General features: G+C 49.5%; 1 protein-coding gene across 1 annotated transcript in view; it reads right to left on the bottom strand.

The window, feature by feature from the left end:
- Positions 1-1,280: 1,280 nt before the first annotated feature.
- pik3cd (phosphatidylinositol-4,5-bisphosphate 3-kinase, catalytic subunit delta) overlaps positions 1,281-14,078 on the bottom strand; it is a 260,207-nt gene continuing 247,409 nt past the window's right edge. The window contains exons 23-26 of the mRNA XM_085967370.1: positions 11,319-11,442; positions 8,585-8,730; positions 4,387-4,519; positions 1,281-2,717 (exon numbers count right to left, since the gene is read on the bottom strand). Coding sequence (XP_085823496.1) covers positions 2,580-2,717; positions 4,387-4,519; positions 8,585-8,730; positions 11,319-11,442 — 541 coding nt within the window. The 3' untranslated portion in view covers positions 1,281-2,579. The remainder of the gene's footprint in view (positions 2,718-4,386; positions 4,520-8,584; positions 8,731-11,318; positions 11,443-14,078) is intronic.

Raw genomic sequence — 14,078 nt, 5'->3', positions numbered from 1 at the left:
AACAAAGGCACAGTTAACTTTGTCAAGGTGCAATTACACTATCTTTGCATCTACACAAGTATGTGCGACCAACACAAGGCTACTTTGGTTGAAGATAGAGCCATGGCAGAATCTGGTCTCGAAATATTACATATCCACAGTGGGTTTCTTCTGAAGGTCTTTGGAAAGATAGCCCAAAATTGCTTCGGTTTGGACACTGGGACGAGTCAGCTCTTCCTCTGGTCCCTCAGCAACACGCGCTAGGTGCGCGATGACCTTCCTGTTCCATTGTCTCTTCAACACGTTTTCTGGTGTTCATCAAATGAGACGAAACTTTGAATCGGGGCGAGTGTAGCCGCCACCAGCACCAGCACCCCCCACTCCTCCTCTTCTGCCCCCACCCCCCCTCTCCCTCCCCCACTCCTCCTCTTCTCCCCCCACCCCCTCACTCCTCCTCTCCTCCCCACCCCCTCACTCCTCCCCCACCCCCACTCCTCCTCTCCTCCCCCACCCCCACTCCTCCTCTCCTCCCCCACCCCCACTCCTCCTCCTCCTCCCCCACCCCTCACTCCTCCTCTCCTCCCCACCCCCTCACTCCTCCTCTCCTCCCCCCCACCCCTCCTCTCCTCCCCCACCCCCTCACCCCTCTCCTCCCCCACCCCCTCACCCCTCTCCTCCCCCACCCCCTCACTCCTCTCCTCCCCACCCCCCCACTCCTCCCCCACCCCCCAAACTCCTCCCCCACCCCCCACTCCTCCCCCACCCCCCCACTCCTCTCTCCTCCTCCCCCACCCCCTCACTCCTCCTCTCCTCCCCCACCCCCTCACTCCTCCTCTCCTCCCCCACCCCCTCACTCCTCCTCTCCCTCCCCCACCCCCTCACATCCTCCTCTCCTCCCCCACCCCCTCACTCCTCCTCTCCTCCCCCACCCCCTCACTCCTCCTCTCCTCCCCCACCCCCTCACTCCTCCTCTCCTCCCCCACCCCCTCACTCCTCCTCTCCTCCCCCACCCCTCACTCCTCCTCTCCTCCCCCACCCCCTCACTCCTCCTCTCCTCCCCCACCCCCCTCACTCCTCCTCTCCTCCCCACCCCCCTCACTCCTCCTCTCCTCCCCCACCCCCTCACTCCTCCTCTCCTCCCCCACCCCCTCCTCACTCCTCCTCTCCTCCCCCACCCCCTCACTCCTCCTCTCCTCCCCCACCCCCTCACTCCTCCTCTCCTCCCCCACCGCCTCACTCCTCCTCTCCTCCCCCCACCCCCTCACTCCTCCCCCCACCCCCTCACTCCTCCTCTCCTCCCCCACCCCCTCACTCCTCCTCTCCTCCCCCACCCGAAGTCATCACTGCTTTCAAGCCGTGGAGACGCTCCGTACAAACGGGTCTTGCTCGCCAGCTCCCCCCTACACTGAAGCTACTGACAAGGCACTGCTGTTAAATATGGCTTGGTAGAAGAAGCAGAATAAAAAACGGCCCGGACATTTCTGCTTTGCGGTCCTGCTCTCTTGCAAACAGTCGCAATGGGGAGGCTTGCCGATCTTCGCTACAACGCGGTTGATGATTTGCTACCCATCAACAAAGCTCCTTAAATTAGTACCTTTCAGACACATTTTCAATCACATAAATATAACCATATTTTTCCTCTTTTGTTATAAAAATGTCTCTGGAAGCAAGTACAGTACAGTACTTCCTTTTTTTGTGGGGGGCGGTGGGGGGAAACGGCACGAACATTTTGCCTCAACCCAAAACAAGTAACGACCGAGCACAGGAAGACATTGGTGCTTGAGGTTCTGGAAGTTCGGATCTGCTCTGACTGCAAGGGGGGGGGAAGCCTGGTCGAGAGCCGACTTTCTGGAGGCTACCACAGATAGTCGTTCAAACCGCATTACTATCAGGTTGAACAATTATCCACTTGACCGATGTCATGAATCTTATCATGACTCATGAAGTAACACGGGGCGGCCAGCTGGTGGCGCCGTCCAAGGCGTATAAATACTCGGGCGTGGGCCCAGCTTGCTCAGGATGTTTCTGTAACCAGGAACTAGTGATGTAACTAGAATCTCACGGTTTTGAAACAGTTGATTAAAGCCTTGTTTTATACTCAAACCAAGCTCTCAGTAGTCTTTTTACATCAACCTTCACTTGCACTTTTCCCTGTTCAAGTTGGTGGCTGTGGACCTGCTGCCGGCCCAACCGAGTCTTGCCAAACAGCGAAACTAAAAGAGACAGTCTGAGACAATAACAGGACATGCTCGAGCACAACCGGCCAGCAGAGAGAGGGCAGGCCCACCCGGAACCTGGGTAATTAAAACGGATATTCAGTGCCAATTCTGTACCTAAGACCGACCGCACCGCCCCCCCCCCCCCCCCCGAGTGGTTGCAGACAGTGCATGTACCTACGCTGCACGTGTAAACATCTCTCAACATTCACAAACTGCTGAGAAAGCTTTGCATTCTTCATCAACATATTGGCTCGTCAATCACTTATTGACTTATTTTGTAAATGCTGTATGCTGACAGGCTGTTATTGGTCGTTTTGCCTCCTCGTGTTTTTCCTTCTTTTAGTTAAAGGCTTCAGAGAGCGAGAGAGGGCGCGAGTTCAGCTATGACCGATTGTCTTTGGCTACATTGTGAGCCATCCAATTCACTTTGGTCTTCCAGCTTTCACGCAGTGCTTCATCAAATTTCATTTTGAAGTGTTTAAGTGCCTCGTCTTCTGTTTTTCCTAACGCTAGTGAATCCTGTTAAACAAAATCCCCATTACAAAGTGAAAACGCAGAGACAGTGGCTACCTCAACGGCAGAAGTACAACACAAAACAACAACAACTTGTATTTATATAGCACCTTCAATCTAGTAAAACGTCCCCAGGCACTGCACAGGAGTATTACAAGACAAAAAATTTGACACCGAGCCACGTAAGGATAAATTAGGGCAGGTGACCAAAAGCTTGGTCAAAGAGGGAGGTTTTAAGGAGCGTCTTAAAGGAGGAGAGGTAGAGAGGTGGAGAGATTTAGGGAGGGAATTCCAGAGCTTAGGGCCTCGGCAACAGAAGACACGGCCACCAATGGTTGAGCGATTATAATCAGGGATGCGCAAGAGGGCAGAATTAGAGGGGCACAGATATCTCGAGGGGGGGGTTGTGGGGCTGAAGGAGATCACAGAGATCGGGAGGGGCGAGGCCATGGAGGGATTTGAAAACGAGGATGAGAATTTTGAAATTGAGGCGCTGCTTAACCAGGAGCCAATGTAGGTCAGCGAGCACAGAGGGTGATGGGCGAACAGGACTTGGTGCGAGTTGGGACGTGGGCAGCCGAATTTTGGATGACCTCAAGTTTACGTAGGGTGGAATGTGGGAGGCCAGCCAGGAGTGTGTTGGAATAGTCAAGTCTAGAGGTAACAAAGGCATGGATGAGGGTTTCCAGCAGCGGATGAGCTGAGGCGGGGCGGAGACCGGCGAAGTTACGGAGGTGGAAGTAGGCGGTCTTAGTTATGCTGCGGATAGGTGGTCGGAAGCTCATTTCAGGGTCAAATATGACACTCATCTCTTGCGCAGCAGTGATTCTCAGGTATCTATTCTTAGCCACTGCATACAAGACTACACTGTAGAATATTAAGTGGGACACAGGGTCTGCTGTACACTCTCAGAAGCCGTGGGTTATCAAAAACCCTTTATTTATTCTGTTTGATGCAAAATCATAGAATTTTACAGCACAGGTGGAGGCCATTCAGGCGTCGCAGTCATTTATTGCCCATCGCAAACTGCCCTTGAGAAGGTGGTGGTGAGCCGCCGCCTTGAACCGCTGCCGTATACTTCTTTGTGGTTTGCTCGGCCATTTCAGAGGGCAGTTAAGAGTCCACCACATTGCTGTGGGTCTGGAATCACGTATAGGCCCAGACTGGGTAATTAACCAGAGTGAACCAGATGGATTTTTATGACAATCCAGTAGCTTCATGGCCACTAGCTTTTTTTTAAATTCCAGATTAACTGAATTCAAATTCCCCAGCTGCCGTGGTGGGATTTGAAACTACGTCTCTTCATCATTAGTCCAGGCCTCTGGATTACTAGCCCAGTAACATAGCCACTACACTACACCATACCTGTACTGACAGACTGTGACCCTCTCCCTAAAAGATTAGATAACCCAAATAGTTGTGAATTACAATGTCCAATCTGATCACATTATTTATTATCATGGTGTCAGGAGACTGTTTATAAAATGGTTGCAATCTGGAGTATTGCTGATATTAGTGAACTAGGCCTTGCCAGCACTGGGACAGTGCAGCTTTTCACGTGCACAATTCTTCCGGGGTTTTGTGGCTGCGGTTCAGGGTTTTTTTTTGTTGGATTGTGCTTAAGTTCGCCCCGGCATTGTGTCGGAGCTGTGGCAGGCGTTACGCGTTTCCTCACCTTGAGATACTGGATATCTTTGGAGGAGCTGAGCTCTGGGAGTCCAGCAGCTTGCATCAGTGCAAAGAGGTTAATGAAGAGAGGGCAGTGCCTTCGGAGGATCATGTAGGCCTGTTCACAATACTTCCGGAACCTTTTCAAGACCGCAACAGGAGAGGAATGGAAATAGAAGGAAAAACTCCGTATGAATTCCAAGAACCTTTAGCACCACACACACACAAACTCAATACATCCAATTACTGTCGAAATGTTTTCTAGAAAGAATTTTTAAACTCATGAAGCCTCATTTGGAGAGGGTTATGCCTTAATATTAGTTTCAAATGATTAATATTGGATTTATATATTGATGGCACAGAACTGAACTATTAACTTAACATTGAAATTCTAACACAAGGAATAAATATGTATATTTTTTAATTCACTACAGAATAAGCTAAAGCTATTGGAGCCCATCACAGGCCTCACGTTATTACTGTAAGGGGTCACATAAAGCAATGAAATAATCAAGGATAATCAGACCTTTAGAGAGATGCAGCACAATTCAGCACAGGTAATACAACAGCATCTGGATAGTTTAGTTACAAGATTAGCCACATTAATGTAGATTCTACACAAGAACTTCTAGGAACAGGAAAAGGCCAGTCGGCCCATCATTCCAACCTGGTTCAAAACCGTGAAGGTTTGCACAACAGTGCATTTGCACACTTGATTGTGCGCTACACTACAGAAAGCTGCAAGCTCCTGTCACGACCGTCCAAGTAGCTACTCTAAGACTCCACCTTCAGGATATTTTATCAGTGGAAGATCAATGCTGGTTTTAAATAAAAAGGGTGGGACTTCCAATCAGCGACATTCACGGACAAAAGCTGAACACATCTCTGTGCGCACGATGCTTGGACCTGTGCATGAACATATTTATTGAGTGGAATTCCTAATCACTATGAAAAGAGGCTGGTTTTTAAGTAACAAAACATCAGTGAAAGAAAGTGGCGCGCCCTTTGCCCTTTGAAGTTTTGTCTCAAAACAGGGAGTGGGCGCGACTGGATTGGTCTGTGAATGGGTGGGAAATCCAGTTCACAGCGGTGTCATGGCGAGACAGGAAATCTCACTATGTTTCGCAATAAGGAATTGCTGGCTATGGAAAGCTTTTATTGTAAACTCCACTCATACCACCACCTGTCGGGACTTCAAGCCCCACCCCACCCGTCAAAACATAGCAGTGCCAGACTCTCCCCACAACTCTAATCCCCCTTCCGGATATTGATCCAATTCCATGAAACTCGAAGAACTTACTGTTTCCAGAACAAAATGTAACCCTCGCCAAAGAAAACTGCATTTAAAATCTCTTATGAGGAATTCTTTCTTCCCCATTGCTGATATTTTTGTTTAAACACTGACCTCTGATCTCACTGGGGAAACTCCAAGAGACTTTCTAAAATGCAATTATGTTGTGAAGAACTTGTCTGTTTTGTTGAAGGGTTTAAAACTATACTTGTCACCACCGCAACATCTTGCGCTGTAATGGGCCTGGAGTTTAACACTAAGATCGGAACACAGGAACAGGAGGAGGCCATTCAGCTCCTCGAGCCTGTTCCGCCATTCAATGAGATCGTGGCTGATCTGTGACCTAACTCCATATACCCGCCTTTGCCCCATATCCCTTAATACCTTTGGTTAACAAAATATCAGTCCCAGATTTAAAATTAACAATTGATCTAGCATCAATTGCCGTTTGCGGAAGAGAGTTCCAAACTTCTACCACCCTTTGTGTGTAGAAGTGTTTCCTAATTTCACTCCTGAAAGGCCTGGCTCTAATTTTTAGACTATGCCCCCTAGTCCGAGACTCCCCAACCAGCGGAAATAGTTTCTCTCTATCTACCCTATCTGTTCCCCTTAATATCTTGAAAACTTTGATCAGATCACCCCTTAACCTTCTAAATTCCAAGGAATACAACCCTAGTTTGTGTAATCTCTCCTCGTAATTTAACCCTTGAAGTCCGGGTATCATTCTGGTAAACCTACGCTGCACTCCCTCCAAGGCCAGTATATCCTTCCTAAGGTGTGGTGCCCAGAACTGCTCACAGTGTTCCAGGTGTGGTCTAACCAGGGCTTTGTACAGCTGCAGCATAACTTCTACCCCCTTGTATTCTAGAACTCTAGATATAAAGGCCAGCATCCCATTAGCCTTTTTGATTATTTCCTGTACCTGTTCAGGACATTTTAATGATCTATGTACCTGGACCCCCCCCGAGTCTCTTTAGACCTCCACTGTTTTTAGCCTTTCACCATTTAGAAAGTATCCTGTTCTATCCTTTCTAGGTCAAAAGTGGATGAACTCACAGTTGCCTACAGTGAAATCCATTTGCCACAGTTTTGCCCATTCACTTAATCTGTCAATATCCCTTTGTAATGTTATGCTTCCATCTCTACTGCCTACAATGCCGCCTATCTTTGTGTGACAGATAGGCCATGCTCTCAGTGAGTTAATGTGACCGGGCTGGCTGCTCAGGGTGGGAAATATTGGAGGAAGAGGAAAGGGAGACAAAGGCAGGATTTATATTTTTAAAAAAGAGCAGTGCATGGTGTGTGTTGACAGGGGTTGGGGGGGGGGGGGGGGGGGCATTGATGAGACACGATTCGACCTAACTCAATGATATTGCTGCTAATGGTGTCACATGCTGATTAATTACCAAATGCCACTTCCAGAGTGGTCATCGTCGTACGTGTCTTCATACTGTTCCCTTTGGGGAGCTGTACGAAGTGGTGGAAGGATTTCTGGCCGCGATTAACGCTCCTTCCGTGACCGTAACCATCTTCGTACCAGCCATTAGGGTGGTTAGCCCTATGGCGGGAGGGTTTTACGGGCTCCCACAACCCATACGAGGGGGGGGGGGGGCCACCCACACCCACGGACGCAATTATCCCGCTGGATGTCAACCCAGAATTTAGAGCCGGAGCTCCGACTCCACTTGCCGGGACTGTCTGGAGCAGGGTTCGAAACCCTACGCCTTCCGGCCCAGCGGCGGGGATGCTACCGCTACGCCAAAGGCCCACTCCAGAGTGGTGAAAGGGGTTGAAATGGAGAATTTGAACTTGTATTTAAAATTCTGGTGGGCTTATTTTGTAAATAGAATTACATATTTACAGCACAGAAACAGGTCCATGCCGGTGTTTCTGCTTCACACGAGCCTCCTCCCACCCTATCAGCAGATCCTTCCATCCCTTTCTCCGCAGTGTACCTCAGAATCACAGAAACCCCACAGTGCAGATAGAGGCCATTTCGGCCCATCGAGCCTGCACCGACACATATCCCACCCGATCCCCGTAACCCCTACACCAACACATATCCCACCCTATCCCCGTAACCCCACGTATTTAATCCCCCTAACACTAAGGGTCAATTTTTTATCATAGCCAATCAACCTAACCCGCACATCTTTGGACTGTGGGAGGAAACCGGAGCACCCGGAGGAAACCCACGCAAACACGGGGAGAATGTGCAAACTCCACACAGACAGTCACCCGAGGCCGGATTCGAACCCAGGTCCCTGGCGCTGTGAGGCAACAGTGCTAACACTATGCCACCGTGCTGCCCTGTCCAGCTTCCCCTTAACGGGCAGCTGTGTCCACGCGCCTCAACCGCTCCCTGTGGTAGCAGGTTCCACATTCTAACTCCTCTCTGGGAAAGGAAGTTTCTCCTGGATCCTTTATTGGATTTAGCAGTGATCAATGTTTCCATTGAGCTGCGTGGGCGGGCAGCGGTCTGGAGGTCCCGCACAGCTGGCTCCCCAGCTTTTAAATGGAAAAAAATCGAGCGTGCGCGGAAATTTGAATGGGCCGCGCAGCCCCTTAAAGGGGCCGTGGACCCCAAAAAGAAAAATTAGAGGTAACGTTGGTCGTGACTATCTTATATTTCTGACCCCTTAGTTTTGCACCTCCCCCGCAAGTGGAAACATCAGCTCCACATCTACTCTATCGAACCTCTTCGTAATTTTTGAAAAGACCTCGATTAGGTCACCCCCTCAAGCCTTCTCTTTTTCTGGAGAAAAGCGACCCAGCTCTACGAGTTTACACTCCCGGCGCGAAGCCTCACCAACCGGGAGCTCACGTCAGCAGCTTGGGCACGTGGCCCCATCTCCTCCCCCCCCCCCCCCCGTTGTGGTTACTATGACACTGACTGGAAGCTCGCGCTGTTTACCTTTCAAACTTCTCGCTGTTGTTGGTTTTTCCTTGCTGGATCACGTGCACAAAGTCGTGCGTTAAAATGAACGGCACGCGCTCCCTGTTAATCCCAAACTTGCTCTTAAAGTTTCCGAGGAAGTGTCCGAAATCGATGTGGAAGAGCTGTGGATGACAAGGATGGAAAAACGCATTCCTTCAATGAGAAAGATCTTCTGGAATAGCATTGAAGGATATCTAAAGGCTACAATTCACTGCAGAAAATCATTTAGTGGGAACTGATGCAGTTACAGGAAACTTTTTTTTATCCGGCACCGACGGGACCGACGTGGTGCCGGTTCATCAAAAATTCCGGATAACCGAAAGCTATAGTAAAAGATAGGGAGAGCTGAGAACTCCGTATAAAGCAACAAACCCTGTTGCTTAGCAACAGGTTCAGAACAATGGCCACAAGTTGCAAGCGTCTCTGTAGCTTAGCAACAGCTGCAGCCACACCCTTGCACAGCAACAGATGGAGGAAGGCAAGTAATAAAACTTACCTGAACCTACTCCTGAATTTTGCCAGTTAACCGAGATTTCCGGTTATTTAGGTGCCGGTAAATCAAAAGTTTCCTGTATAAGAGAATTATCGTGCAATTCAGATTGGAGCTCCAGCTAATATTTAGCTAAGTTGCGGCTACGGGATGGGGCGAGCCTACAGTTCAGCTTCCTGGTTCAGTCTGAGGACTCCTCTATTCAGCTGAACATGAAGGAACAAACTTGCTTCTTAATCTGTTTCATTTCCTGCTTTTTTCTCAGTCCTGATGAAGGGTCTTCGACCTGAAAGGTTGACTCTGTTTCACTCTCCACGGATGTTGCCTGGCCTGCTGAGTTTTTCCAGCGTTTTCTGTTGTTATTTCGGATTTCCAGCATCCGCAGTATTTTGCTATCGTATGAAGGAACATTTCTTCTGTTTGCTAATTGTAGCAAAATCGTTAGTGATTTGGCCAGGAGAGGACCATCTAGCCTCCCCTTTTCAAACCTTGCACCTGGTTTCTTATTGGATTCTGGAACCAATATCCCTGTATCCCCTTTCTTAATAGGAATTCACCAGTCCTTTTTCCTAAACCTGCCATATTTTACTGTTCCGCCACCCCCGCTGGTAAGAAAGAATACACGTATATTTATATAGCGCCTTTCACGTCCCCAGGATGTCCTAAACCACTCCACGACCAATCGGTTTTTGAAGAGAAGTCACTGCAGCCAATCTGTGTAACCAAGGCCCCACAAACACAAATGAGATAAAAGATCGGTCAACCTGGTCTGGTGCTGGTGGTGGCTGGGGCACCAAGAGAATGCCTCGGCTATCCTTGGCATAGTCTCACGGAACCTTTGACATCCACCCATCTGTTTAACGTCACAACTGAAAGACGGCACACCTCTGACAATGCAGCACTCCCAACAGCGCGACGCTGCGGATGTCAACCTAGATTATGCGCTCAAGCCCTGGAGTGAAGCGTGAATCCACAACCTGCTGACTTAGAGGGAAGAGAGTCATCAACAGAGAGAGCCAAAATGACACTCAACCCGTCTCACAGAGCTATCACCAGTGGAGCGGGCCGGGGAGGGGGGGGGGGGGGGGGGGAACTAGAGTAAAGTGGGGAGAGGTTGAAGGTAAGGTTTGCTCCTTTCTTCCCCTTCCCTCAGCTTTTAAAAAAAAGGTTACACCTACCCTGAAAGAGAAATTTATCCCCACATTTTTTGAATGGGGTGGATGCTAGAATAGAATAGAATACGTGACACATCATTGTTCAGTGACAGTTGCAGCTTAGGTCACCAGCCTGTGCTGAGTTAAGTGATCTTAGCCCGGGGTGGCTGTAGGGACTATACAACTGGCTCCAGGAAAGAAAGAAAGACTTGCATTTCTGTAGCGCCTTTCACGACCACCGGACGTCTCAGAGCGTTTTACAGTCTGAATGAAGTACTTTTTAAAGTGTAGTCGCTGTTGTAATGTGGGAAACGCGGCAGCCAATTTGCGCACAGCAAGCTCCCACAAACAGCAATGTGATAATGACCAGATAACCAGTTAATGACCCGATACGAGACTCCCAAAACATGCGCTCTACTCGGAGCTCCGGCACGGCAAGAGAGCCCCAGGTGGGCAGAGGAAATGCTTCAAGGACACCCTCAAAGCCTCCTTGAAAAAGTGCAACATCCCCACCGACACCTGGGAATCCCTGGCCCAAGACCGCACAAAGTGGAGGAGAAGCATCCGGGAAGGCGCCGAACACCTCGAGTCTCTTCACCGGGAGCAAGCGGAAGCCAAGAGCAAACAACGCAAGGAGCGCACGTCAACCCAAGCACCCCACCCACCCGCCCCTTCAACCACCGTCTGCCCCACCTGTGACAGAGACTGTAGGTCCCGCATTGGACTCATCAGTCACCTGAGAAGCCATTTTTAATGTGGAAGCAAGTCATCCTCGGTTCCGAGGGACTGCCTAAGAAGTACAATCTGTTTTAGTGATGTTGGTTGAGGGATAAATATTGGCCCCAGGACACCGGGGAATAACTCCCCCTGCTCTTCTTCGAAATAATGCCATGGGATCTTTTACGTCCACCTGAGAGAGCAGACTCCAGGGATGGTATGAGAGGGGAAGGAGAAGTCAGACAGACTTCCTGCTTCCGATCCCGATCCACTAACTCCTGCTGGGAAGGTCACACTTGGCATTATTTTGTAATCCAAGTAATTATATTTTTCTCGTATCTCCTCATACCTGTCCATTTTCCCTGATCATAATATTGTCACTGTGCCGATCTCCAATTCCGAGCACATAGGTAGCTACACAGTAGCCAGCACACGAGAGGGTGAACTCCTCAATGGCTCGTTCCAGGGCTTCCCTGAAAAAGATGAAGAGTAAAGCAATTTTGAACACCACCGGAGAAAAGGGGGTAAAAGCCATTTCACAATTCCTGGCGGCTATGGATTACAAATAAGTATTGCCTCCCATCTTGCAGCCAGGGGTACGGTAGCAGAGTGGTTACGTTACTGAACTCGTAATCCAGATGCCTGCACCAACGATCCGGAGATGCGAGTTCAAATCCCACCACGGCAGCTGTGGGAATTAAATAAATCTGGAATGGTGACCATGAAACTACTGGATTGTCGTAAAAACCCATTTGGTTCACTATTGTGGCCGAGCACTGCAGCCATCCAGGACAAAGCAGCCCGTTTGATTGGCACCCCATCCACCACCTTAAACATCCACTCCCTCCACCACCGGCGCACCGTGGCTGCAGTGTGTACCATCTACAAGATGCACTGCAGCAACTCGCCAAGGCTTCTTCGACAGCACCTCCCAAACCCGCGACCTCTTCCACCTAGAATGACAAGGGCAGCGGGTGCATGGGAACACCATCACCTCCAAGTCACACACCATCCTGACTTGGAAATATATCGCCGATCCTTCATCGTCGCTGGGTCAAAATCCTGGAACTCCCTCCCTAACAGCACTGTGGGAGTACCTTCACCACACGGGACTGCAGCGGTGGTGCAGCGGGACCACCACCTTCTCGAGGGCAATTAGGGATGGGCAATAAATGCCGGCCTCGCCAGCGACGCCCACACCCACATCCCGCCAATTTGCGCACAGCAAGCTCCCACAAAGAGCAATGTGATAATGACCAGAGAATTTGTTTTTTTGTTATGTTGATCGAGGGATAAATAGTGGCCCCAGGACACTGGGGAGAACTCCCCCTGCTCTTCTTCAAAATAGTGCCGTGGGATCTTTTACGTCCACCTGAGAGGGCTGACGGGGGCCTCCTAAATTCCATAAGCCATGGGGCTGGGGGTGGGGAGTGTAGTTGTGGCCATTCTTGCCTCTCTTGGCAATTGGTGCTGGCATCTTCCCCGGAGGACGAAAGCGCTCCCTGATCCCACGCCCAGTCGCTGAAATACCCGTCTCCTGTTATAAATCTGCCACAATCGCGAAGAAGGAGTTTTTGCACCTAGCTTCGGGGGTTGGTCTAAAATAAAATATCAGGCAGACAGAAAAGCCGCCCAGATAAACTACCATCCTGCTTGAAGCCCCACGAAACCGTCAACATGGTCAAAGAAGACAAAATGGGTCTTTTCTAAACAGACTGTAGGGACGCACCTGGCTTCTGCCCACCTGTTATGGGCCCGGTTCAGTAACTCAGTACAGTCGGGGATTCAGTGCTTCCTAGCACTGTGCGGCACTGTGCATTATTCTCCCCACACCAATATATATATATATTTTAAAGATCAATGCCTCCCCTCATTAAACCCAGGGAACTGCCCCTTGCAAAGTGGTGTGTTGTCAAAATTTACTAGATAAAAGGATCACAGTTACGTGGAGAGGCTGGAGCTTGTTCTCCTTGGCGCAGAGAAGGCTAAGAGATTTGACAGAGGCGTTCAAAATCACGAAGGGTTTAGATAGAGTAAATAAGGAGAAACTGTTTCCAGTGGCTGAAGGGTCGATAACCAGAGGGCTCAGATTTAAGGTGATTGGCAAAAGAACCAGAGGCGACAGGAGGAAAAACATTTTTTACGCAACGAGTGGTTAGGATTTGGAATGCGCTGCCTGATCGAGTGGTAGAAACAGTGTCAATAGTGGCCTTCAAAAGGGAATTGGATAAATACTTGAAGGAGAAAAAATTGCAGGGATATTGGGAAAGAGCGGGGGAGTGGGACGAACTGGATTGCTCTTCGAAAGAGCCGGCGCAGACTCGATGGGCCGAATGGCCTCCTCCTGTGCTGTACTATTCGATGATTCTATGAAATCCTGGGCTGTGTTAGGCATTGAACATAAGAACATAAGAAATAGGAGCAGGAGTAGGCCAATCGGCCCCTCGAGCCTGCTCCACCATTCAATAAGATCATGGCTGATCTGATCCTAACCTCAAATCTTCTATCACTCTGCATCCACCCGAACCCATTGAAGTGCCCCTGCTCTTATAATCCTCGCAAATATGGTGCTGCAATGGTAAAAGTAAGACCACCTTTCGGGTGAAGCTGATCTGCTATTATGTTCCAAACTGTTCCCTTTCTCACGCTGCACTTCACCGCCCCCACAACACACATACACGACATTTTCATAGAGTGCAAAATATGATTCAGACTGTTTAAAAAAAAAATTAGTGGGGGAGTGGTGTGGGAAAAAGAGGAAACTGTTTCGAACCGTTGCTCTCTACTCTTATCGGACAAAATGGCAACTTTAGTTCCGACGTGCTCTGCGAGGCTCAATATCATTTCACCACAACAGTTAAGCCACACAGCAGAAAACACACAGCAATAACGGTGGGAAATTCACCACCGACTGTGTCAGTGGAAAACAACCGCACGAAACGGGCCCACGCTGCGCGCACATACCAAATGTGTGTCCTCCGATTTTAAACCCATAAAGGTACGGCACCATGACTCACCCTTTGCAACACGCCCGAGAAATACGCAGAGTGAAATGTCAGCCAAATGTCACAGGATTACGGCCACAGAGTGCCACCCCAGTACATCAGAA

This window comes from Somniosus microcephalus, chromosome 25 (genome assembly GCF_052327205.1).
Source record: "Somniosus microcephalus isolate GS21.2 chromosome 25, FLI_Smic_1.0, whole genome shotgun sequence".
Lineage (NCBI taxonomy): Eukaryota > Metazoa > Chordata > Chondrichthyes > Squaliformes > Somniosidae > Somniosus > Somniosus microcephalus.
This window is presented reverse-complemented; position numbering and strand designations above follow the sequence as displayed.